At 44.6% G+C, this 26,290-nt stretch overlaps 4 protein-coding genes across 6 annotated transcripts; 2 read left to right on the top strand and 2 right to left on the bottom strand.

The window, feature by feature from the left end:
- The first annotated feature begins 5,791 nt into the window (after window positions 1–5,791).
- Rh7 (Rhodopsin 7) lies at window positions 5,792–9,109 on the top strand. Its single transcript, XM_043214138.2, has 3 exons — window positions 5,792–6,278; window positions 6,367–6,692; window positions 6,840–9,109. The coding sequence occupies exons 1-3, from the start codon at window positions 6,082–6,084 to the stop codon at window positions 7,739–7,741; spliced, it is 1,425 nt and encodes a 474-aa protein (XP_043070073.1). The 5' UTR covers window positions 5,792–6,081; the 3' UTR covers window positions 7,742–9,109.
- A 528-nt stretch (window positions 9,110–9,637) lies between these two features.
- LOC108124872 (uncharacterized) lies at window positions 9,638–16,145 on the top strand. Its single transcript, XM_017240753.3, has 3 exons — window positions 9,638–9,914; window positions 13,156–13,712; window positions 15,020–16,145. Exons 2-3 carry the CDS (start codon window positions 13,278–13,280, stop codon window positions 15,377–15,379), a joined length of 795 nt encoding a protein of 264 aa, XP_017096242.1. The 5' UTR covers window positions 9,638–9,914; window positions 13,156–13,277; the 3' UTR covers window positions 15,380–16,145.
- A 135-nt stretch (window positions 16,146–16,280) lies between these two features.
- On the bottom strand, window positions 16,281–26,130 carry Nrx-IV (neurexin-4). 3 transcript variants are annotated; one of them, XM_017240888.3, is made up of 12 exons: window positions 25,694–26,130; window positions 23,921–24,037; window positions 21,545–21,741; window positions 20,801–20,942; window positions 19,562–20,737; window positions 19,374–19,499; window positions 19,109–19,312; window positions 18,120–19,049; window positions 17,882–18,061; window positions 17,476–17,820; window positions 17,282–17,419; window positions 16,281–17,220 (listed from the first exon to the last, which is right to left on the bottom strand). In XM_017240888.3, exons 1-12 carry the CDS (start codon window positions 25,782–25,784, stop codon window positions 17,030–17,032), a joined length of 3,837 nt encoding a protein of 1,278 aa, XP_017096377.2. In that variant the 5' UTR covers window positions 25,785–26,130; the 3' UTR covers window positions 16,281–17,029. The 3 variants fall into 3 exon arrangements, with proteins under 3 accessions (XP_017096377.2, XP_017096378.2, XP_070136265.1); XM_017240889.3 differs by lacking the exon at window positions 21,545–21,741 and adding an exon at window positions 21,092–21,288; XM_070280164.1 differs by lacking the exons at window positions 23,921–24,037; window positions 25,694–26,130 and adding an exon at window positions 21,092–21,288 and having other exon boundaries at window positions 21,545–21,660.
- On the bottom strand, window positions 22,562–23,622 carry LOC108124930 (L-aminoadipate-semialdehyde dehydrogenase-phosphopantetheinyl transferase). Its single transcript, XM_017240890.3, has one exon. It carries the CDS (start codon window positions 23,491–23,493, stop codon window positions 22,615–22,617), a length of 879 nt encoding a protein of 292 aa, XP_017096379.2. The 5' UTR covers window positions 23,494–23,622; the 3' UTR covers window positions 22,562–22,614.
- Window positions 26,131–26,290: the final 160 nt, after the last annotated feature.

Genomic DNA, 26,290 nt, shown 5'->3' with positions numbered 1-26,290 from the left:
TGGCTCGTGAATGAATGCCTACTGGCCGACCAATGACTGGCCATTTAGCAGATACAAAGATACAAGATACAAGCCCGTATATCAACCGCTTTCGTCTGCCGAGTTCAAGAGCAGTCCACAAGTGGCAATAATGAAATGTAAAAAGCCTTGGCAAACATGGGCCAGGATGTGGCTTGCCATTTAAGAGCAAAGTTCCAACGCACTTTCTCTTTCGCGCAGGCTCCGCATTTCTCTTATTATCCTGGCGAAGGATGCCGCCGACAAGCAACAATTTTCATTGATAAAAACACCAGCTGCTGAGTCCTGTGGCTCAGTCGTACGCGAGCCTTCAGACAGTCAGTGCGGTCAGCTCCCGGATTTCTGCGGTTCACCGATTCCGGTCAGGATAAAAGCCCCTCGGCGCCGTCGATGGGTTAATTAAAAATCGCGTATACGCGGCGTGTCAACAAGTAACTCAAAGTCCGCGTAAGCCGTCAAAGGAACCGCCAAAGCCGCTTAAAATTTCAGAGTCATAACTTGGCCGGATATTCGCCAATAATCGAGTTGCAGTTAAGACTAAAGTTTCGTGTCCGGTTGGCGCCACTTGGTCAAAATGGCGCTAGCCAACTTTGATGACAAATTGGATGGCGAACTTTGTCGCGATTCGCTTTTTCAAAATAAATAAACTGCAGAGTTCCATAAAGAAACAATTGCACAATTGAAGTTTTAAGAAAGTTACCCTACAACTGACCAGCAAAAAATAAAAAACAGTGAAAAACAACTATCAAGGACTTTGAAACAGGTGAGTAAATTCCGCTTTTTACAACTCTGGCGGGATTTGCATTCTGGCAGTATATACCAGGACAATTGAAGTCCTTTGATCTCAGCTCTTACCCCTTTATTGGACTTTCAATTTGTTGTGAAGCTGTTTACATTCCCCAATTTTGTCTGTTTACCCTTTGCAATTTCGATCGCTGGCAGTATTTACTTTTCAAATAAATTACAAACGGAAAACTTTTGGAATTGATTTCATACGATTTGGCAGATTAGGCAACTTCCAAGTTTATGCCAAAAATATTCGCTTTCTGTGCAAAATTAAATTCCATTTCACACAAAACTGGCTTTGAAATTCATTGCACGACTGATTAAAATGACAAATTTAATTAACTTTCCGTTTTGCGTCAAAAACAAAACCCAAATGCCTTTGTGGAGAGCTGCACTGTGTCCTTGTTGAACCCTGTTTTTCAGCTTATTTATCCTTAAAATTATTATTATTTCATGTTGACATATTTTCACAGATTTAGAAGTCTTTTTTGGACATATTTATGTTAAATATTTAAAGCATTTTAAGGTTCAATTAGATGTTCAAATTTGTTTAGCAGAAAGTATCTAAAAAATCATAACAAAAGCCTAAATGTACCTAAACGGTCATGGCCAAGTTGTTTACTTAATTTTATTAGCCGCTTAAAGAATCAAATAAAACACTTGAACCATATTTTGGTCCCTAAGCGGATTTTCCTAGAACGATGGCCTAATGGAACGCCGTGGACAAAAATGTGTTTCAGAATTAATGGGCAAGTGGAAAGGCTCCGGCACGGCTGCTCTCTTTCTGGCCATCTTAGGGTCCTTTCGGATGATTTGTTTTCGGCTTTCGGTTCCTCCTTTGTTTGACTGACACACCTGAGTGGTGACGAGCTTTGTGGCTCTTAGCCAGGCAGCAAAGTCCTGCCATCTCCTTGCAGCTGGCATCTGGGGTGCATAAGCCTCTTGGAGAGGTCCTCAGATGGACGTCAGTCTCATTTCTTGGGGCGCTTCTTGAGCAGTTGGCCTCGCCGAGTCCTCTTTGGATTCCTTGGAGATATGCGGCGCCCCCAGTTCACTTTTATATTTCTACCCCTGGGAGGAATATATACTCACATATCCTTTTGCATGTGTAGTGGCAAGTGCACTTGACTGTTTCGCCCACATCCTAGACATCCACATCTTGCATCAGTTGACGGTTCGCCGGCCGGTCACAATGGGAATCGTATCTTAAAGGTGCCGTGGCTTAATTCCGACCAGATTGAATACTTGACATGCTCTAATGCGGTACAGATCTCGGTTCTGGCCAAGAGCTCTCCCTATCTAGGTTTTCTTAGCCATCAGTTTGGGCATTCATAACTATGCCACTGAGAGAAAGTAATTTACATTAAAATTCTTCTCCGAAAGGGTTGGCATTTAGCATTTATTTATCAGCCCTTAGCGAGAGTCCTTAGCTGGAAATTTTGTTGAGCAAACTGGCGTGAATAACATTTTTAATTTTATTATTTATAAAATAAGCTTTAGTTCCTTGTAATTTGGTTGTGGCATTCAAAAGTTATACACTGAAAAATCACTTGGCCACAATATTATTATCCATGGCATTATCAACTGTTGGCTAGCTATCTTATAGTCGGCCTGGTATTAAGTGGTCTTCAGAGTTTGCGGCTAATTACTCTAACGATTTAGTAAGCTACCATATTTTATCCCAGTGGAGTGTTATGCCGTTTAAGTGCCTGTTGATGATGGCGGCCTGAAACTTTCTGTTCTGTCACAGCCTTGGGCCGCATCCATTGCATTTAGAAAGCCACCTACATCCTGCAGCCTCCATTTCGTCGTCCTTTGGACTGGTTGGTGGGAAACGTGGCGTTATGGTTAGCCCGCCCAGGGGACAAGCCGGCTGAGTGCAGATGAGGACTGCAATAAACTGGCATACATAAGTGAAAATTGTGAAATGAATACTGACTGGCGCGAGCATAAATCAATACACCCATGGGGGTCATGGGCTCTCGTGGCAACACAACAAAAAATGAAAAGAATTGCAACAGGGAGGAGCTCCCCGACTAGGATTGTACCTCTAACAGCTGTTTATTTTTTTTCCATTTAAGCTGAAATCAAATCCCAGCAGCCTAGGCAGCCCAGGCAACCCTCTGGGAGCTGGGTGTGTTCTAAAGGCGGTGGCACATTACACGTCTGATCCGGACACATGTGATTCCACGCGTGGGTTAGCATCTTTTGCAGCTCTGGCTCAACAAAAATTTGATTCCGGCGCAAATATGATTTAAAGTGTTTATGGAACGGACGTGAGCTTCAATCCAACGCTCCTGCGAGTCCTGTAAACCTAAAACATACACAATTTGCATTCGTTTTTGCATATTATTAAATTTTGAATGCAAATTGTAGCCCGTTGTTGCCCTATTCAAATTCATTCATAAAGAACTACGCAAAATTAAAAGGGTGCTCGGGGCTCAGCAAGAGTATGAAATTAATTCAAAGTCGTAATAATCACTGAAACTTTCTCAATTGCCAACTTTTGCCTTGGAATTTTTTCGAATATGTAAATATTACACGAAACTGGGGAGTTAGTAGTTGTTTTAAAACTAGTTTTAATATTGTGCTACTTAAGAAAGATTACTCCACAAAGAGGTTTAAAGTCAAAAACATTTCAGGCTTAAATAAGCGATTAAATTTATGTATTTTTGGCACCAGCTTTCATTTTTCCAAGACTCATTCCAAGGATACTCTAGCCCAGAGAACCGCAATGATTGTGGAAACTTCTTTCGTGGATAACGAAGAGGAAACTGATAGCTGGGGAAATTGAAACTTAATTTAAATAAATTATGCTCGCTCTGTTGCAAGCGTTGTTAGCGATTTCCAGCTGCAAGTGGCCGGGTAATTGTTTCCGAGCAATCATCCCGCGGCTTTTGCAAAAATTGCCGCAGCAACCGAACAGAACACTTTAAACCATTTCCACTCATAATTAAATTTTCGAGTGCGGACGGAATTATGGCGGCGGAAAAACAAAGGGCCAAATGCATTACCATCTACCATCTACAATCTGGTAATGCAAAAAGCTTGTGCAACCAGCCAAAAGCCGCATATCCGGAATGTAAAAATGTGCGCCTAAGTGATGGTTCCGGCTTTGTTTAGGACTCGCCTGCCAGCTTGCTCGCCAGCCGCTGGTGTCCTTGCCGAGTCAACAAAAAATGGATATGTCCAAGGACCGGCCCTTAATCGAATCAATTTTGAATGCTCTAAAAGCCATTGGCCCTCTAACATCTCTCTGCTTAGTTGAATCCTTAGAAGCTGATGAATGAGTCCTAGAATCGCGTTTTGTCACAGCAATTGCCTCTGTTTCAGAGTGTCTCTCATGTTCTGAATTACATTTTGTTTTTCATACAGATGTCCCATTCAACAGGTTACGGCCAATTGCTTGCCCAAAAAGAAGTGATTCAATTCAGCCAATCAAAGAACTGCCTGGTCGATCTTAAAGATATTTAAAGCGGGTTTTCCAAGGTGCCTTCCTGGAAGGACCTTCCGAATCATTAAAAACTCGTTCGTACTGCCAGAAAGCCAAAAGCAGCCGGTGCACATTTCAAATTAACTGGCAGACGACCTCTGTAAGCAGCTTGCCACTGTCAACATGTTGCAAATTCCCTTGCCAAACGAAAACGAAGAACATATTCACATATCCTTTCTGAATGATTAATTGCCAATGCCCTCACTTGCCTCCTCACTCCAACTTTCAAACGCAAACCAAAACGCATTCGATTTTTAATGAAACCGATTTCGCTTTCAGTTGGAACAAATGGCAAACAAAAAGTGGCAGCAGAACCAGCCAGTTCAAGAGCAAAGACAAATTTCAATTGGCCAATTAGTGCTATTTAAATGGCACAAAGGCCTCTGGCAAAACAAAAACCGATTCCCGTCATTTTCAAAAGCGGAACTATGCATATAGTACTCGTGTTTTTGAGGGACACTGCCGTCAACTGTGCTTTCTGTTGTTCCACAAAGGAAGCGAGTTGAAAGCGCTCGAGCATAAATTTGAAGGATAAGGGACAAACGACAGAGGACCACGATTCTGGGGTCACGGGTCACTCTTCTAGAGCTTCACCCTGACTCTGAAGTCGTTCTTCAGCTGCTGGCAGTTGCCATTTGGCTGCTGAACAAGTTTCTTCCAAGTGCTGTTTATGCTGCGCAAAAGTTTTGCGTTTGCGTTGTGTTTGAGTTGGAAAGCACTGGCGGCAGGACCTCAAATTATGCCTGCCTTCCGGATTCCGGACTCCGCCCAGGACTCACGTGGACGCCTGCTAGTTATTTAATAAGCAATTAAGTTTCTCTAATTAAATACGCCTGCTAGGGGATTTACATAATAAGCACCTCGACTATCCTGGCCACTGTTAATTGATTTTCTGTCCAAGTGCGAGTCCGTGTCCGATTCCGAATCTTGTTACTTGAGTGATTTGGTCTTGCTGGGCAGACGAATCCTTCTAGATCCTAGTGTCTAACGTAAATATTTGATTAACAAGTAAATAATTTTGCAGCTCCAAGTGCTTAAGTTGTAATGTACATAGATTATACTCGTTTAATGGTAGGTGTTGTTTAAAAGTTTCTCGGCATTGTTCGTACAATGTTATTGGTTTTCAGCTGTCCCAAGGACTTCCGCCCACCATCGGCATTCCCTCGGGTTTTTCCAGAAGAAAGTCAAAGTCAAGTTTTAAGGGTCTCTACGGGAATCCTTTAGGTGAATTTTATGAACCCATTTAGCAGGAAATAATTTAATAAATAAGCTGCTTGTGCTGCTTTACATCCAGAAAGGAGTCCAACCGGGCGTATACCTAATATAAATGCCAAGTATTAAGTATACCCCGGGCAGTCATTAGGAATACTGTTTTATAGTAAATCCAAAAATGTCTTTAAGAAATTGAAAGCAAACCTAGTGAAGCAACCTCATACGCTTAATTAAATCAAGATCCGGAGCTAAACTGCGTTTTATCTGTCCCCATTTCAGTGTCTGAGGCCAAGAGCTAATTGCAGCTAACCCGATTGGCGGTGAGCAAACGGAAAATGCTTCGTGACAGCGGTAACCACTATCCGGCAGCACCACCGCTTCCCCTGGCATCCTGGCCGCCAGCTCCTGCACCACTGAGGACATCACCGAGCCCTGTGGTTGCGACACGCGCCGGCCTTGCCAAATGCGGCATTCGAGGCGCTTCCAAGTAAACAAGCGCAGTTTCCGCGTCCACCTGCCCGGCACGTCCTGGTACGACATTTTCGGGGACTACCGACCACTACCAACCCGACATGGAGGCCATCATCCTGTCGACGCTGCCCTCATTAACGACCAATGCTTCTGGCAGCAGCAGTTACTGGCTAACAGGAGCGCTCTCCCTGCCCGAGATTCTGGCCAACTCGAGCGGGAGTCCAAAGACATCTTCGGCGGATACGGGCTCAGGGGCCAGCGATAGTGAAAGGCATTTCAACATCTCCGCGGAGGCAAGGTATAAGAAGTTAATGATTTTTGGAGTTACTGCTTGACCTGCTGCAAAGATTAGCTGAAAACTAATAGGATTTTATTGTCTATATCAGCAATTACAGCTACTACCCTGGCTACATCCACTACCGCGACAAGTACGACCTGAGCTATATTGCAAAGGTCAACCCTTTTTGGTTGCAGTTCGAGCCGCCACGTACGAGCACCTTTTTGGTCATGGCCGCCCTGTACTGCCTCATCTCGGTGGTCGGCTGTGTGGGCAATGCATTCGTTATCTTCATGTTTGCCAACCGAAAGTCACTCCGCACTCCGGCCAACATCCTGGTGATGAACCTGGCCATCTGCGACTTCCTGATGCTCGTCAAGTGTCCGATTGCCATCTACAATAACATAAAGGAGGGCCCGGCTTTGGGAGACGTTGGTAAGTTTGACGTTTCATTTGCACTGAAGGAAATTCTAGATAGGGGATAGATTACTAAATGTTGACCACTTGTGAGATGCGTTTCTTAGGCCATAATACTTAGTAGCTTTTGGAGTAACTATAAACCGTCTTCACAATCTATTGCAGCCTGCCGCATCTATGGATTCGTGGGCGGACTGAGTGGTACGTGTGCCATCGGTACCCTCACCGCCATAGCTCTGGACCGGTATAACGTGGTGGTGCATCCGCTGCAGCCACTCCGACGCTGCTCCCGCCTCCGCTCCTACCTGATCATCCTGCTGATCTGGTGCTACAGCTTCCTGTTCGCCGTGATGCCTGCCCTGGACATCGGACTGTCGGTCTATGTACCGGAGGGATTCTTGACCACCTGCAGTTTCGACTACCTGAACAAGGAGACACCAGCCCGCATCTTTATGGCACTGTTCTTCGTGGCGGCCTACTGTTTCCCTCTGACGGCCATCGTGTACTCCTACTTCTACATCCTGAAGGTGGTCGTCTCGGCCGGGCGCATCCAGTCGAACAAAGACAAGGCCAAGACGGAGCAGAAGCTGGCCTTCATTGTGGCGGCCATCATCGGGCTGTGGTTCCTGGCCTGGTCTCCCTACGCCGTGGTGGCTATGATGGGGGTCTTTGGTCTGGAGAAGCACATAACGCCGCTGGGCTCCATGATCCCGGCTCTGTTCTGTAAGACGGCCGCCTGCGTGGATCCATACTTATACGCAGCTACCCATCCCCGGTTTAGGGTCGAGGTGCGGATGCTCTTCTATGGGCGCGGGATCCTCCGCCGCGTCTCCACCACCAGATCCTCCTATATGACCCGCTCGCGGTCCTCTTTCACTCACCGCCTGCGCACCACCAGCGGCGAGGGGGCGGACGGCGGGTCGGGCCGGGATCATCGCATGGAGACCTACCTGATGAACAACAATCTGATGATGGTCCCCGAGGAGACGGAGGAGAACGAAGAGATCGTCGTCGTGGCCGAGATCAATAATTCAGTGAGTAGTGCCATCGAGCAGAGTAAGTTCTGAAGGGAATTATCAGTTAATTATGTTTAAGTATATATATAGTGATTATATAGTTAAGATCTTGGTGTCCCTAACATAATTGTTTGCTTTCCTGTCTTGATAGTTTATAAGAAATATTATATTTGTTCTTATAAGTTATTTTTTATTCGGAATAATTTATTCTTTTGTATTCCTAGACTGTAGAAAATATTTAAAAGAAAATCTTGGCTTTCTCATATCATCGTTTTCGAAGCCAAATTGATTATGTTTGTGGGGGAACCCGAATTTATTGTGTTGTCTAATTGTTAACTCGAATAAAGCTACTGGAGAGGGGTGGCCATACAAATAGGATATAGAATGAACAGCTTAGGGCTGAAGGACACTCAAAGGACTTGGGGGAAAACCAAAATAATAAACAGAAATGAAGCAGGGAATTCCCTGGCCAGTGATATATAGTAAACATATAATGAGCTTACAGCACGATTGATGTGAGTGAGAGAGAGAGAAAGCAATAGACAAACAGAGAAAGAGGGGGCTAGTGAGCCGGCCTAGGTCCGAATTAGTACAAAGGATGTGTGGAGGAGTGGCAGGATCGAAAGGGCCAACGGGGTAATTCGATAGCAAACTAATAAATAATTTCAGTCAGGACAAATGATGAAGGATTAGGATTTGCATTTGGTTTGCATTGTAGCTTGGTATTGGGAAATGCCTTTATATCGAATGTTTTGCAATGGCAGCGCTTAGACAAATTAAGATCCATTCAATGTACTCTAAAGAAAAACAGAAATTATTGTACCAAATATTAAGATAAGCCAACGACTCTGATAGAGTCAACGAGTACTTGTACCTGCGAGGATAATACGAGGGAGGAGCCATCGAGTATTCCAACTAATTGTAAGTCGAAACATATAACGAATTTATACTCTTGTTGTAGATGCATCGTTTTTGTAAATGTACATACGTTTAATGTCACTCGAATCGGGGAATAATGGGACGGAGAACAATGACAGCGGCAGATGAATGAGTCTTGGCCAGCATTTTAATTACCAGAATACAAAATTTAAGCCATTGTTGGGACAAACTAATATAGACGTATACAAGTATATATATTTCCTTGGCAGCGTCGTGCAAGAACAATGGCCACTGCTGTTTGTAATTGTGCTCAAAATAAAATTGCACAAAAAACTGTTGTTAGAAAAAAAAGCAGAACAAAAATACCAGATACAAGTGGACGACGACGCCGAGGAAAGGGAAAACCCATTTAATTAGCATATTTAAGATGCACTTTGACAGAAATTCTCTGTTCGCCTGCATTGTGTGTGTTTCACTTAAGCAGCTTGTATTCCAATTAGTTTAACTCGGTAATTGTTTGTGTTATGCTAGTTTTTGTAATGCAACCCCAGCCATGCCAAATAAATGTGTGAAGTTGCAACAAATAAACGTGGATTTTCAGTCTCTATGGGTTGAGGGGATCAAGGAGGCTCTGGGAAGGCCAGACAACAGGTGCTGAGGCACATTATTGCGGAAAAGTAAGTAAAAAGTCCAGAACTCTATACATAGTTATGTTGCATGAATGGCAGTTGGTGGCACGTGACTCCGTTGCCTGCTTGGGCAGCTGATAATGCATCGAGGATGGCCCACGGAGCGTATACTTAATAAGCCATTGAAGCCGAAGGAAGCCGCATATGCATTTCCCAGTCTTTCCCAGCGCGCACCGTACGGTCCGAAGAGAGCGCAGCTGAGAGCCGGCAACAGTGCGGACCGTGGCTATATGGCCTGTTAGCGGCAGGCCAACTCCCGTCAGCTGAGAGCTTTCCCCGTATTTCGTTGTTGGGAAACAAACGACGCCGGCGCCGGCTGCCAAGACCAGAGCACAAAATTTCACACGCAGCATAACAATAATTTCAGTCGCGTTTTTCACGACCTGCCCGCGGTTGTTCCACCAAAGTTTTCCACATTATCGCCCAAAAAAATACACAAGAACAAGCCCCAAAAACGGATTTGTTTAAACAATAGTTTTGTTTATCCATAAACACATAGCAGCCGGGCGGGGAAAGTGCTATTGCTGTTCTGGGTGCGTTCGTGTCGAGTGAAGTAAGGAAAGGCGAAAAGCCGGCGCAATTTCCCTTTTCGGTTATCAATTTTCCCTGGCATCCAGCAGCATCCCAGCCCCAAAAGCCGTGTAACTCCGCATCAGGTTCGATTCGCTTTTATGTACCCATTTTGGTGGCTCGGCCTAATTGTAGATACTTCGATTTTCCGCACATTTTCCGCTTCCCGGAAAACTCAGTCTCGATTTTGTATTTGAAGGCAATTGCAATTCAATGCAATTTTGATTTAATTCGGCCAGTTTTCGTGTGTGTCTCTGTGCAAATATTGACTAAACAAACGCCAAGCAGGCCATGTTAATGCCAGCGATTTATCTCAGTGGAGGAACAGCCGCCTCAAGCAACCTCACATGCAACCTCCCACGCACACTGAAAGAAAACTATTAAATACAAGCCATACCCTAAACTGAGAGACTTTTATCTAATACCGGTAGACTCTAATAAGTCTTGTGAAAATCTTAACAAATTAATAAAACTTTTTTTTAAATTTATTTAATACTTTTCTTACAGTGATTGCATATTTAAATGCTCGTATGGGGCCGTGTCTCTGTATCCAAGTAGATACGAGCACGAGTTCGAGTGTTGCGTGCCACAAAATGCCAGTTCCCCATGCAAGCCCATCGCTAGTTCGTTTATCACCTGCGATTGCAGCGGCTATTAGGGTCGTGGGTCTCGAATTTATTCGTGAGCTTTTGCTATCCTTAACTTTTGCTATGCCCCTCGGAACCCTTACAACTTGTGGACAAAGTGTCTGGGCGTACTCCCGGCGAACACAACAACTGCCAGCCAACAAAAACAAACCAGCCTGAATGACAATTGAAAGGGACACAAATGAGCATGCAGAGAACGCCACTCGACTGCAAGACTCCCCATATCCTCTGCCTCTTCCATCCATTCCTGCCTTTCCTTCGGCTCCTTCTGTAATCCTCCTGGCTCCTTCTCCTGGCAACCCACATTCGTACATTACTCATACGACGCGTTGCCCGTGCGACAATACTTGTACAACAATGCAGCTCAAGTGACGACGCGACAACGACTGTTGACAGCTTTACCGTTACCCACACCCCAACATACAAACACACACCTAACCGAGATCGGGTTGTAATGGTTACAGCCGGAGGTGTTGTTTACCCAAAGTCTTTCAGAGAATTGTGAATTTGTGCACGCGATTTGTCCGGGGCAACTATGCCAGATAATACCCAGACTGAGTGGCAGGTGTTTGGCATTGTATGTAGTCTTATTTGTGAAAAAGGATTTAAAAGTTACAAGGATAGCAATTACATTTATATTATAAAGTTAGTCCAGAGCGGGGTTTGCCGAATAAAATCAAAATATGTATTATTTATTGATGAAACGTTAACAAAAAGCAATCAATATTTATTCAATGTCCCTTAAAATACACACATATATTAAATTTTGTTTGGCATTTTTGCTGACCCGAATGTAGATTGATTTTAATGGGAAATGAAAGTTGGCTCCTTACACTTGAGTTGCCGCCTTTGACAAATTAGGGGTCTCGCTCCATCCACCACATGCCACACGGACATACATATGTTTCTGTGACACATTTTGTGAGTCCTTTCAGGGACCTTTTCAGGAAGTCTGTCGCTTGGAGAACCCGCATATATTGTACTCCTCCTCCATCTGTAGACAATTCCACGGTAGCTGAACATAATACAGCATTCTAAGCACTTTCCCAATTTAAAATTCAAAACGTATGCTGCAATGATTCCATGCTCTTGTGCTCCGATAGCTTTCCAATATCAGGGCTCCCCATATTTTACCTCGACCCCAATTGTAGATGGTTGCCTCCAATTGGTGTTGTTTTCATTTGTTTTGTTTTGGCTGGGCCTGGATGCTTTTTATGAGTGACGCAACGAAAAAAAATTGGAAATAAAATCAACGAAAGGAGCCGTACCAGAGCGGTCGGCAATCAAAACAAATGGAAATAGTTTTTGCCGGCAGCTGCACATTGCCTGGCAATGTAATAATTAAATCGAGGAACAGGCCCGCCATGCACTTTCTACCTTCCCTTAGGCGTATCAATGTGGGTCAAAAATCTTGATCGAAATTCTCTTAGGGTTTGTTTTTTAAAATTGGGAAATCTCAGAAAATCGGAGAGGTTTTACAGAAAACATTGATAATCCAAAGCTTTAAAAGGCGTATCTCGCATTAAATTCGTAGTGGAGGGTATCCCAGCACCCCAACCATCATCATGTCCATTGTTGTCTCAATTATAGAAGGCCGACTTTCCCATTGGCAGTTGCCATACCCGAACCACACATTCCCATTCCCCATTTAGTTACCCCATTGAGGTTCTGGCTTCGTGTCCGTACTAATGACCGCTCGCGATGCTTTTTTGATTTTTTGGCAGCCACACCATCGCTTGGAATGCCCCATTCACCGTGCGTGGATCCCGTCCGGCCTTTCCTGTCCCTCCTCCGTTTCCCAGCTGTCATACATGAATTTATAATTGCATCATTTTTGGGCACACAAGTACGTAGCCGAGGATGACATTCAGTCGGTCACTCGGCTGCAGTTGCCTTTTGCAAATTTGCATGTGAATCCGCGAAAAGTGCAATGCGTCAACTGGCAGGCCTTCTCTGGTTCGATTTAAATAAAAAACACTCCAACGTGCACTGCCAAGAGTGCGGAATTCATTTCGCTCTGGCCCTCTGCTTGTTTATTTTCATAACTTGTATAACCAAACAAAAATAACAAGTTGGCCCAAAACTGAATATTGGAATATTCTTGCACACCTCCCCTGAATGGGGTAAACCTTTAAAATACCATAGAAGTATTGTATCCCGTGTCTACCATTAGGGAATTCTCTGGAAATGATGAATAAATCTTTCGAGCATACATTATAGAGCCCTCACGTGTCCTACTTCAGCTATTGATACCAGGTTCTATTGTTTACAAGATCAGAAATTTTCTTGATTTATGACCGTCTCACGTATGTAATGATCGATTCTGGAAAAGCCCCTTAATTAACATGTACATTATAAAGAGGTGCGAATAATATTCTAGCTTAATAAAAACGAGTAAACTACACATTGCTGCAAAATATAAACTATTCTAGAGGAAATTGCCGTGTTGTGTTTACTTTAATTAGTATAAGGTATTTTCATTAAAGGCAATACAAATTGAGAAACATATAAACATTTGTTATCGAGTGTTTTCGGGCTTGTCTCCGGTTTGGAATGTAAATAGGTAGCCCTTCCGAATGCGACAAAGGTTTTAATGACTTGCTAACATCTCAAACACCTTCTTAAAGCAATTAAATCTATTAATAAAAAAAATAAACATAAACTATATTCTCTTATGCAGCTTGAAACGTGATGATAAGCAAAGTGGACCATTAGGAAAGGAAATAGGAAGCACCAGCTGAGAGCTTAAAGCAATCAAAGGACATATCACTTACCAGCACAGTTTTCAACAGAAACTCCACCATGTTCGACATCACCTGGCTGCCCACGGCATGCGGCTCCTTGGCTCCGGCTCTCATTCCGCCAGCCCACATTGTCATCCTATGGTACTTCTGGGAGAACTATGCCCGCTACGTGGACCGGCACTTTTGCACCTGCTCCTGCTGGGACACCGTCTTCAAGGGCCCCTACGAGTCGGGGGTGGCCGCCTACAAGCACATGTACTTCAACGCCACGCCCAACACTTTTAAGATGTGGATGCTGACCGTCTTTGCGGTGATTGCCCTGTATGAGTGCATCAAGCGGCTAATCGCCCTGATCCTGCAGCAGCGCGTGCGGTACTCGATGCTGCTCCTCTTCCTGCTCTCCATCTTCTCCCACTACTATGCCTGGTGGGCGTACATCAACTACTACAACGATGACTACTACAATCAGTGGAACCATCAGCTCTTCTTTACGGTGAGTGCCTGGCCTGCACAGGGAGAAGATATTGGAAGTATCAGATACAATATCTTAAAAAAAGTATCTCGTAATGGTTTGACTTTTTTTCTGTGTATTTTTTAACTGGGAACTCACAACTCAAAGTCAAATATCGCTGCGACGTGCCGTCACATGTACTCCTCGGATATAATATGCACTATGTGTGGGCACCAGCCAGTTACCGGCTATCCATAATTTATTGGCAAAGTTCGTCCGGGCGAGTGCGCTCCAAACTTGCACAATATGCGCTCCAATCGAACACTTTCCCGCAAAATTTTCGCACTTGTCAGCCACCCCCACGGTCGCGAAGATAGCTTTAGTCCTGAAAATAGAACAGGGGTCGGGCTGTAAGTTTCAAGAGCAAATCCATCCATCCAGCCAAAGTAGAAACTTAAAAGTTTAGGGCCGTTAATGAGCGATTCGCCATCACCAACAATCGGTGGGAAAAATAAAAAAAGCCCGAAAGTTCGTGGCTCAAATTTATTCATAACTGACGGAGAGGGTTAGCCGTAGTTATCATGGTTTCCTTTGCCATCCATTTTGAATAAACAAAAAAATTATACCCGATATAAAACACCCCAAGCCCACGCTCTTAGTTAAATAAGATTTATTGAGAAAAAACGTTTAAAAACAGATCTAAATCACAAGAACTAAGTATTACTCGCGGATATTGCTATAGGTATCTCAGCCAATAGTTATACGATTCTTGAGCGGAGTACCTTAAACGATTTGTAGGTCAATTCTGCTTCAATCTGCATCAAAATCCTAAAGCAAATTTTCAAATAAATTTTTTGTCCATTTTTCTGAGGGGTTCCCTTTAAAAATTGTGAAAATGCATGGGGTTGGAAATATGGCCCATATCGATGGCCATATCTTGGCCAATATATATCCGATTCTTGAGCGGAATACCTTAAACGATTTGTAGATCAATTCTGCTTAAATCTGCATCAAAATCTCAAAACGGATATTCAAATCCATTTTTTGTCCATTTTTCTGAGGGTCCCCTTCGAAAATGGTGAAAACCCATAGGATTGGCAATATGGCCCATACCGATGTCCATATCTTGGCCAATATTTATCCGATTCTTGAGCGGAGTACTTTAAACGATTTGTAGATCAAAATCTTAAAACAAATTTTCAAATAAATTTTTTGGTTTTTCTTTTCTGATGGGTCCCCTTCAAAAATTCTGAAGAGGTGGCAATATGGCCCCAAACTATGGCCTTATCGTTGCGTATCGTTCTTTCTATTATGTATATCTTAATGATGTCCAATAAATACATTTTCAGGTTACGGAGCTTATCTCAACAGTTCTGGTGATGCATTTGGCCAACACAACAAACACGGTGACCCCTAAGAAAGTCTTCTGCATCGTGGGCATCGCCCTGCTGCACATCCTGGCCAGCAGCTTCGACCAGTTCTTCCTCAATGTGGTGCGCGGGGAGGGTTATGCCCACCAAATAGTGCGAGATATCGGATTCATGGTGCCGGATCTGCTGCAGCTCTTCGTTCCGGTGTGGCTCCTCCGGCAGACTCGCAGGGAAAGCTACTCGACGCGGCCGTTCTACCGGGATCGAAAACTGCACCGGGACATTGTGGCTATGTTGTGCCTGGTGTCGCTGCTATTTGTGATCTGCACGGTTTTGTGAGAAAGGATCATGCTGGACATGTACGAGGAGAGGCACGGTAAGCTGGAGCCCGTGCAGGATGCGGCGGTGCAGCTGCTGAATCGCTACCGGATGCTGGCCAACGGCAACGTGCACAATTAGGTTGGTAGCCGTCGGGTAGCATGTGGGCGGACAATAGTGGCACTTGTGTAAGTGCGGAATATCCTTGAATTCCTGTAGAATTTTGTAATTTCATTTAACGTTTGTGATAGTGCGTTCATTATTTTGTTTTCCGTGGAAGTGAGCATATCAATAAGCATTAATATCAACTAACCGAAGTACATAATCAATACTTGCAAATTGTAATCTTCCATTTAGAACCGATGTTGAGAGTCATGCAGAGGCATTAACCCATAGTTGAACTTAGGTACAATGTAGAGAAATCCAGTCCCGGGAGTAGTGCGGGGTGTAGCCCCGTCAGAAAGCCATCACACGACGATATACCCGAATCTAGATCTTAGTTATGGAACAACGACGCGAATACTTAATATTGATTATGGATTGTGGATACCCACCCAGTGTTATACTACCTTAACAAGTTACATGTGACTTAGACTGTTGTTAGATAATAACAATATTATACTCATGTACATCATGAAAAACCAACAAATATTCCAATACATCTAGTAGAGAAAATTAACAAACCGAAAAACCAAGAACCGTAGTAATCAAAATTAGCGTTATACTATATTGTTACGATTAACTTTACAAGAAGGAAATCAAAAACATACAGATATTAATATTTGGAATAGCCTATATACTTATACACATATATATATTTTAGTATACAATTATATATATATTGAATAAACTTTAAGAGACTGAATACCCAGTATTTTCCAAGGATGTGTCCCCCCAAGAACGGTGAGTCCAGTGTTAGATATTTTTTATAAGTAGTTTTCTTCCTTTATTGAAAGTTAAAAATTTAAATTTGTTTCATTGTCTCATTTTTTTTCGTAATTACATATATTTATATATATATATAGCTCTATATACCTATATACACATTCTAATGTATATTTGCAAAATTTCAAGTCAAGTTCAATATGTATTTTCCAAAAATACAAATTGCTTTTAATGCTTTTGTGTTCAAACGTAGCCCGATTCGGTTTAGCCACAAAATTATTTTCGTGATGTTCAACTTTAGAAGACATTTTAAATTAAAGTTACGGCGCGAGATTCGTACTAAAAATAATGGAATGTTCTTTATAGACTCGCTCGGTAAACAAACTGAACATAATTGGTTGCGGTTTTCAAACTCAACTTAAATTACAATTATAACTTAATTTCGCAATATAAAATATTTGAATAATAAACTAAAAATGGACGGTTTTGTGTGACTATTGAAAGATTTCAAAATTAAAATACAATAAAATGCCGACAGACAAAATAAATGGAGAATCAACTTAAAAAAAAAGAAGCCAGCTAACCAATTACAAATCCAATCCTAGCCTTCACTCCTAGCCCAGGCAGTGCGGGAATAAAGTAAACATACTTTTGCTTTGTCTGTAATAAGTTGCGTGTTTGTTTGATTTTACTTTTTGTTTTCTTAGTTTTTTTGGTGTCTGAGTTGTCGCTGTGGCGTGTCTAAGGCGATAAAAAACGATTTGTGTGCATATGCTGACGACAGGCTTAGATGAAGATCTCCTGCCGCTTTCTGACTTGATGGCCAGTGGTTGAGTGGAGGACAGCATCATCCGGATCGTCGGCCCCATCGGCGCCTTGATCCTCATGCGTCAAATAGTCACCTTTGTGTCGGTGCAAGTAGCGACCGATGAGGAAGAACATGAGAACCAGGAGCAGGAAGAGGATAACAAGAAGAACTGAAAGTATTCAAGGTTTATAAAATAGGTCTTCAAGATTTTAAGTAATTAAATAACTCACTGGCTAGCAGAACGGAATTCACTTCGTTGTAAGCCTTACGCAGCTTCTCCTCGTCCACCAGAGGTGGTGGCCTGGTCTCGATTTCGATGGGAGGATGCGTCACTGGCTCGACTCCACAAAAGTCTTCCGTTAATTGCGCTAAAAATGAGAACATTTAATAAAAAGTCTCTTTAAAAGAATCACTAATAACTTACTGCCCAACGACTTGACATTTTTCGGAGGATTCTGCTGGAACATCAGCTTTAGAGGATAGATATCATCGAACTGCACTCGCGACACACAACCCACAAAGCCATCGGTCATGGACTCGTTCTTGCCAATGTACATGTACTGAATGTTATTGAACTGAGCATCCGCTGATGCCTTGATGTCGAAATTGTACTCCACAGGCTCGTAGTTGTCCACCTTTAACACGACTGTGGACCCGCCATTCTTTCGCATAAAGTGCATGTCGTGGTACTGCCCCAAGCCAAAATGTTTCTTCGGGAAAATGATTTCCTGACGCTCAAAGCCAAAGTCAAATACACAGCGCAAGTGTCCTGGAAACAGAGCCACAACGTTTAAACACATTACGGATTAAGAATGAAATTAAAAACCCACCTGAGTTGGAAATCTGTATGGTCAGATATTCGCCAGTAAGGTTGGAAGAGAATCCCAACAGGAATCCCTTGGGAATTGTGGTGGTGAAGCCTACGCGAATGTTTTCGGCAATGGTGGAGCGGAAGGATCCCTCAAACTCGTAGCGGATAATCGAACTAGAACGCAAGTTGACACCAATCTCTGTAAAAACACACAGACTTGAGAAAATTATCATTATTAAGAAGGAGAAACAACCCACCATCGGCGCAAATGGGTCCCTTGAAGGCGCTCCAACGACAATCGCAGCTGTAACCATCGTAACGCTCAATGCAGGTGCCATTGTTGAGGCAGGGACTTGACTCGCAGCGGCCTACACATCCAGTGCTGATGCCGTAGAGACCCCGCTTGGAGTAATCCTTCAGGTCCACCATCTTTCCGTTAAGCAGCAAAGCACGAATACAGCCCACATACCCATCGCGGTATTCAGTGGTTGCGCCAATCACCAAATCTGAGGTCAGGTGGAGAGCTCGCACTGGGCCTGGCGGCTCCCGAACTTCGGCCTTGATGGATCCATCGACCACTAGACGGGCCTCCTTCCGGTTGCGCTCCACACTCACCGTGTGCCAGTTGTTGTCGTTCAGATGGTAGCTGGTGCCCACATTAACTCCCAGCGGGCCGCTTCCCGCCTGGTACTGGAACTGCAGCTGGTTGCCGCCATTCAAGCTGAGCTTTATGTAGTCCGTGGGTCCAGTGGCATGGAAGAGTACTGCATTTTCCTGAGTCGTGCGGAATTCCAGGTAAATGTCACCCGAGTGTCCCATATCGAAGGGTGGCAGGTTAATGGAGGCATCTGCAATCCTGAAAGTCACCACGTTGCTGAACAGATCATCACCCTCGCAGCGCAGGGGACCCAGGGTATAGCGTCCCATTTTCTCATCCAGTGGGGTACCCGTGTCTCCGAATTTCACTGCTCTGACCGGCAGATACTCCTTTTCCCGAATGTCGCCACCATCCTCCATCCATTCCAGACTGTTCGAATCGCAGTTGCACCACTTGGTGGGGTCATGGCACTTGCCCAGAATACCACACTCGCATTTCCTAGAGCCGGGAAGAGCACCCGCCCAATAGTCCATGGGCTGGTTGTTTCGTGAGATCCACCACGAGAAGGGGCGGAAGTTGCCAGCCTCGGCTATAGAGAATAGGTATTTTAATTTCTATAGAATTCAAGACTATATAGTGAGAACTTACAGGGTGAGTTGAAGAGTCGGGAGGAGCGGCAGGAGTAGCTCAATCGCTGCCAGCAGCTCTGGGAGCGATTCAGCAGGGCTTCGATTTGAAGTTGGTTGGCATCGTACATGATGGACTGCTCAAAGGAGCCCGGCTCGGAGAAGCCATTGACGGTGGTGGTGTGCTCCTGGCTGTGGCTTAAGGTCGTGATGACTCTTCCGTCGGCTAAACAAAGGAATCCATCAATTACTGACTGACTTATCGAAGAATAGAAGACAATACTTACAATAGAACTCGCAAGTAACTGGGAAAGGCTCCAGAGGACCACTGCCATCCACATCGATGTTCAGATTGACACGCTGCTGCACATGCTGGACATTCTTGAGGGCCTGGCAAGACAGTGGGTTGTTGGCTAACGAAAATGATAATCATGAGAATCAAAACACCTTTTCAATACCCCTAGACATCACTCACAAGTATGACAAACAGCGCCGGCATAGCCTGTGTGGGCACAGTCGCAGAAGAACTCCATGGAGTTCTGGTGGCAGACGCCCTTGTGCTGGCAGGGATTGGGGTTGCAGCGATCAATCATCTGGCAGGCATCCACCACCACCTCATCGCCGCAACAAACCTCCTGGCCCTGCACCCAATCCTGAGGCAGCTTGTAGTTTCCATCCACCGAAATCAGACGCATGCAGCCCACAAATCCGTACTTGTCCTTTCCGCCGGCTATGTAGTATTGTGCTCCTGTGGCGATCTGCAGATTCTTGGTCGTGGTCATCGGGCGCTGGTCGATATTCAAGACCAAGCGGTTCCTTTCGATGGACACAATAAAAGAGTGCCACTTGCCGTCGTTAAAGGCCTCATCGTAGTTGTCCAGTATGATTCGCGGTCTGTCCTTCGCCTTGAGGTCGATCTTGACCTTGCCATACTCGAGGAACACCTTGATGTAGCCCCCGGAGTAGAAGTCGTGGTGCAGCATCACTCCCTTCTCCTCGTATGTCCGGAAGAAGAAAGACACATTCAGGCGCTGCGAGTTCTCGTAGCCCTTCAGGCGCACAAAGGAGCCTCGGGTGGTGAAGGTAACCGGATAAATGGGCGGCGACGGGCACGCATAGATGGTGTTCACCTTCTCGAAGAGATAGGCCTCGCCTAGCTCATAGCTGTCCTTCATGGAGCGAATAAAGTTGGTGGAATTGAAGTAAATGTTCTCCAGGCAACCCGAGAAGTTCTGCTGGACGATCAAGCCCTCCTGGACGTTGGGCACTCCACCGAGGTACAACTCCCGATTCAGGTTCAGTCGGCTAAACTCGCCCTTGATCTTTTCTCGCACTATAACTCGATCTACCGAGAAGATGATGTCGCGCTGGTTCCTTGAAATGACCACGTCGTGCCACACATTGTCGTCCAACAAACTGCCAACGGACAGGGAAGTCATGATCTTGGATCCCAAGTTGAGATTCAACACCATCTTGTTGTCCTTCAGCTGCAGGGCGTAGTAGTCTCCTTGGGTGCCGCGGGAGTACATCATCACGCCGTTGGCGAAGGCGGTCTTGAAGCGGAACCGGATGGACTCCTTCAGGGAGGCGATGGGCTCTCGCAGTTTGTAGCGCACAAGGCCAGTGCCGTTGAAGTAGAGGTTCTCCGAAACTGCAGGGATTATAGAAGATTATTGATATATTCCTTAAAAAGTAAGACCATTAGGAAACTCACTATATTCACAGCCGTAGAGCTCCACTCGCATGGAGATGCGATCGTGCCAGCGGGTGGGATTGATTCTCACCCACTGGGCAATGATGGGAACCTCAAAGACATTGTAGTGGATCGAGTTGCCGTCGGAGTTACCCTTGAACATCTGCCATAAGAAGGTTAAGTACATTATTAGAATCTTATCGAATTAAATGAAAACTTTGTGCTAAGAAGGCCCAACCCTTGTCCAGGAGCCACCACATTAAAATTAGTCATGTGTTTTTTAACTTCTAGGTTAGAGATTAGTCACAGTACCTGCGGCTCACTCGTGGGATTCACGTACGAGCGCCAGAATTCACCATCATCCGAATACTGAACGATATACTCCGTCACGAACTCATCCGTGTGCATGCGTCCCATGGTGGCGATCTTGCGCACCATCCGCGGATCCCCCAGGTCGAGTGTTAGAAAGTGGTTATACGTATTCTCGACCGGTGTCCAAGCAGCGTTACCTGCACAAGGTGCACAGTTACCAAATAATGTTAGTGGCCGTTCAGAGTGAAGGGATAGGAGGCAGAGGAGTGTGTGTGTTTATTATGTACAGGATTATGGAACTAGTAACCATGCGGGATAGGATAAAGCAAGGAAATCATAATACTACAAAAGCAAGCAAACATTAATATGAGTTACGATAATCCGATTTTACAAATGGATCATTTTTCCAGCCACCAAGTACCAACCACCTCGATTGAGATCGACATTGTTTACCTTGACATTGCCGCCCGGCTCTTTGTAGTCGGCAAACTCCAGATCGGTTATGCCGTAGCTAATGGAGTACTCGGTGACGTACTCATTGCTATGAGGTCGTCCTTGCAGGGCGATGTGCGTCACGTTGCGCACCACGCCCAGGTCAATAATCAGACGCTGATCAAAGTCCGAGTTCTTGGCCGACCACGAGGTGCCAGCTGGGGTTCGCAAATGGGATTTGGCATGGGCATTGGATGATGGGCAATAAAATAAAAACAATACATTTAAAACAGAAAACAAAAACAAAACAAAAGGTACTTAAAAGTAACACATAATACAAATCGGGTCGGGTCTGGAGAGGGGGCTTATCCTATTAAGAGACCTATGTGGAGTAGTTTAAAATTGCCGAAAAATTGCCAAAAAGGGGGTGTTTCCAATTAATAAACCATAATTTAGGGGCGATTGCGATTGACAGATGCAAGTGGTCGGCTTGAAATCGGGGTTGAAACCAGATCCCAGACGGGCCGGAAAAAGGATTCTGTAAATCCCGAGGGTTGGAGTTGGTGTCAACATAAAATGGGAGAGTCGTTCTTCGGGCATAAACAATCGCAAACGCCGTCCTTTTGTTTTAATGGCCCGGCCGCGCCAAATCGCAAGCAGGTGTGACGAAACAGTGTGAGAACCTCCATTTGGGCATATGGGAAATCCAGATCCTTAAGTTCCCGCTCCCTGTCGCATTGAAGCTTCCTTTGTCCCGCCGTTGGCAACGCTATCGCCGCCGTCATCGATAAAACTTTCGGGAATGCCAAAAATAAATCAAATAAAACCCAAAGGAGTAAGCTACCCCGATGTCTGGCCCCTGTCTGAGTCCCATTACGGACGGTTCCTACTCCTAATAAATGTGGGTTTATGGCCCTTTTAAGCATATTTCCGGCTTCGCTCCGTCGAGTTTGTTTATCCAGTGCCAGGCAAACAAGCTATTTTTTTTTTCGGGGGTGCGGGCCGCATGACAACACGCGGGGATTACAATTAATTCGATTTTTTTGGAAAAAATATAAATGCATGTTTATTCTAGGGATAACAACTCCATTTCAGGATACTTTTTTGTAGGGCTTGAGCAAGGCCTTTTGGCAGTAGGCCACCACATCCTCCGATTTCGATTGATCGCTCTCCACCAGCAGCTGTTCTATGGGCAGCAGTTGGAATCTAGCATGCTCCAGGGGTAGGCAGTTGCGAAATGCTATGGCGGCACAATAATCCTCCTTCAGCAAATGCTCCTCAAAGTGCCAGTTGTCCATGGGTTGGTCCTGGCAGCGCAGGGTAGTGCCTGTAAGGGGCGACACCTCTTCCGCCAGACTATGGGTGGTGTCCACCGAAAAGCTGATCTTCTGCAGGTCCACCGTGATGCCCACTCCCAGCTCCTTGACATAGGCCTCCTTCAGGCACCAGTGCCGCATGAAGGCCTTGACCTGGGCCCTCTCATTGTGCTGAGGTCGTCCAATGTAGCTCCATTCGTGGGGCGAGAACTTGTTCCTCATTAAGCGGAAGAACTCGGACAGGGACTTGCCGCCACTGTACTCGATCTTCATCACATCCGCACCGATGCCAAAGTCGAGCTCAGCAGAATCCCCGCAGATGCCGGCCAGAAGCACAAGATCACCTTGGTGAGACACATTGAAACTGAGGGGTGGTCGCTGCTGGTTCCCCTCCTCCTGCACCCAATAGGGTTTTCCCCTCACGTCCCTGCCAAACTGGACCTGGTGGGGTGGCAGGCCGCTGCACGTGCTGACATATTTTCGCATCAAAAGGCGGCCAATTAGGGAGGACAGAAAGTCATCAATGAAGTGAAACTTCATAAGACGAGTGCGCTCCTCCGCTTGAATCGAGGCCACTGCCTGGGCCAGCTGGGGCAGAGTGGGCGACCAGCTGGTCAGGTCGAAGGCCCAGCGAGTGCAGATGTGTTTGTTCATGTTCCGGCTAGCTAATTGCCTTAATTGCCTTTACAATCATGGCTTAGGGCGTTTTCGATTCGTTGTTTTTTTCTTCCAAACCCCTGATGCTTCTTCTTGCCAGTGACAGTATGGCCAAAGTGCACAGTAAAAAATGTACTTGATTTGGGTGGGCTTTTTTTAAAAATACTGTAATAATACTAGTATGGGGAGCGGGAGCTTTTTTAATTTTTAAAAAAATATTACAAAAATAAGCTTTATTTTCTACATCAAATCAAAACTAATGGCATTCTTTATTAAGCTATAAAAAATATATATATTCAAAGATATACAAAAGCTGTAATTTAAAAAGAAATGAAATAAAACAACTAAAAGGGGATTTACTAACTATAAATATAAATTCTAAGAAAATATCATTAAAGATTTCTTAATTAAAAAACCAACTCACCATTTAATCTAGCTTTTTCGGGTTCTCTGTCCGACAGGGAAGACGTTGCTGTGAGGACGGCTCTTTCCATTAGGGGCTGGTTGCATTCGTAGTCGGAAAAATAGTCCGCGAAACCATCTGAAAAAAATATCCAAAATAAATCTATGAATATATGCAGGAATGTGTTTACAACAAAACCAGCCATGACCCATATACACATTGTATTTGGGGGGAAAATTGAATGCAAACTGTCACTGAAATAATTAAAATTGAGAGATAAAGAATATGCTTGGACGGCGGCCAACAGATTTAAGTACATCACTTGGGCCATAATGGTTCCAGTGGCCGCTTTTTATGGAGGCCATAAATAAAGCCACATCAATGGGTAATAAATAAACAAACATGGTCCAGATTGAAGGGTAAATAATAGCCGTATAGGAGGAATTTCTCATGAAAAGGCATCTTTCATATTGCACTTGCCAGCCTGGGGCAGTGCAGATGGGTATCTCTCATTTGCACCATAATATTGTGTGGCAACAAGAGTGCTCCTGGCCGCCCCCAGGATCCAGGATCCATGACAAACAGCGTACGGAAGTGGGGGCAAGGCAGGCAGGTCGCGTCGGAAATCCAGACAATTGCCCCTGTCTGTTGCAACCCCCAAGCAAATGTTTGTAATGGGTGCAGCCAGACCAGGAGCTCCTAGGCAAGCAGCACACTAGGACAGGACAGGGCGGGGGGGAGCAAGGAAACAACCCTTGCGAGGTCATCCAGAGTTCGTGTACACTTTAAGCTGACTTTGAGCCTTCGAGGGACTGGCACTTTGGAGTCGGAATGAACCTGATAAGCTATGCCCTAAGAAACGAAGCAAAACACGCATGACAATCTGCTGCTGGTAAATAATCAATATGGGAGCAGCAAGTTGAACTACTTTTCCACTTTTCATCCGCTTTCCACGATTCTTACATAAAATCGCCCCATAAAAATAAAAATCTGGCTAATCTTCGCAATGACGAGGCTCGGACGGCAATTTCCGCTAATTCAAAATTGCGATAGAACCCAAGAAGCACTGGAAATAAATTACCAAGTCGGAGGATATACACACATACGTCTTCCTGTCTGATTTCGCGGCAATGGCAGGCGTGAAAGTGGCAAATTGGTACTGAGGCATTGTTTATTTTTAGTCATAAAAATGTTTGCATGATGATTTTTGGATTGTTTATTTTGGAAACACTATTTGAAGCGAAAAATCTGGGGAATGGAGAGTGGGGTGGGGGCAATTGGGTTATCAAGATAGCTGTTGACATATGGAAGGCTAATTCAGGGAGGGGGAGGGACAGGCCGCACCGGCCTGGAAACACGTGTTTCGGCAGCATCATAAGATGCTTTTCGTCGCATGCGCAGAGCAAAAGCCGGAACATGCAGATGCAGGGATGCCCGGCCGCCGGTAAATGACTCCCATGAGATGGTCCGATAAACAAAGTTAACCATAAGGAACTTCAAGTTTGGAACCCCAAAGTATAACGAGATACAAACGGGCGTTGGTAGTTTTCAGTTTTGTTTTGCCACCGTCGTTCGTAAGCAACGGTGCGATCGCTCTCCCGCTCTCACGATCGGAAAGAGCGAGTTAGAAAAGCGAAGCACAGAGCAAAGAAAATGGAGATGACGAAGAGCGAGTCCCCAGCTTGGGGAACACGCCCAAATTTTGGCTTACAAACAATCGACGTTTTATGTCATATTTTCTCAATGAAATTCGGGAATTTTCAGACAAGAACCTTTAAGTTATCCAACATTTACCTGCTTGCACAATCTGAATGCCACTATTGGCCAGCAATAGGAGGCTAAGTAGTCCTAACTGGATCGAAGCCATCGTTCTGGGCGGCCTCATCTTGGTGGGTTGGTTGTTTTTTTTATTTCGTAGAACTGATTTATAAACACATTTATACACGATTTCGGGAAAATGTTTCACACCGCTGGCAAATACACTTTTCTGGTCGGAAAACTGCTGCCTCTGGAAAAGCTGGCTGGAAACTTGTGCCAACGCATACGCGGCGGGCGCTGTTGTTTGTGGCAGCCAAGCTGACTGCACTTGCACCTTCTTATTTCAGAGCTCCTGTTGCACTTGCTCCTCCAGCTCACGCCCACCTCGGTTGAATCCGTTCGAATTAAAAATAATTAACGGATGACACACGCACACGTCCGACTCGCTGCTTGGTTTTGTTTTGGTAAGGCTGTGTATTCTTTTTCCTAAAATACCATGTATCGATAAGTTTTTTTGAAAAAGATATTTTAATCCGATAAAAATACCACATTTAAAAAGTTTTTTTAAAAATTAATACTCATCAATTTTAAATATATTTGTTACAAAATCTTTTAAATTAACTTCTAAATTCT

Source organism: Drosophila bipectinata, chromosome 3L (assembly GCF_030179905.1).
Source record: "Drosophila bipectinata strain 14024-0381.07 chromosome 3L, DbipHiC1v2, whole genome shotgun sequence".
NCBI lineage: Eukaryota > Metazoa > Arthropoda > Insecta > Diptera > Drosophilidae > Drosophila > Drosophila bipectinata.
Note: the sequence above shows the minus strand (reverse complement) of the source record. Positions and strands in the feature narration are given on the sequence as shown.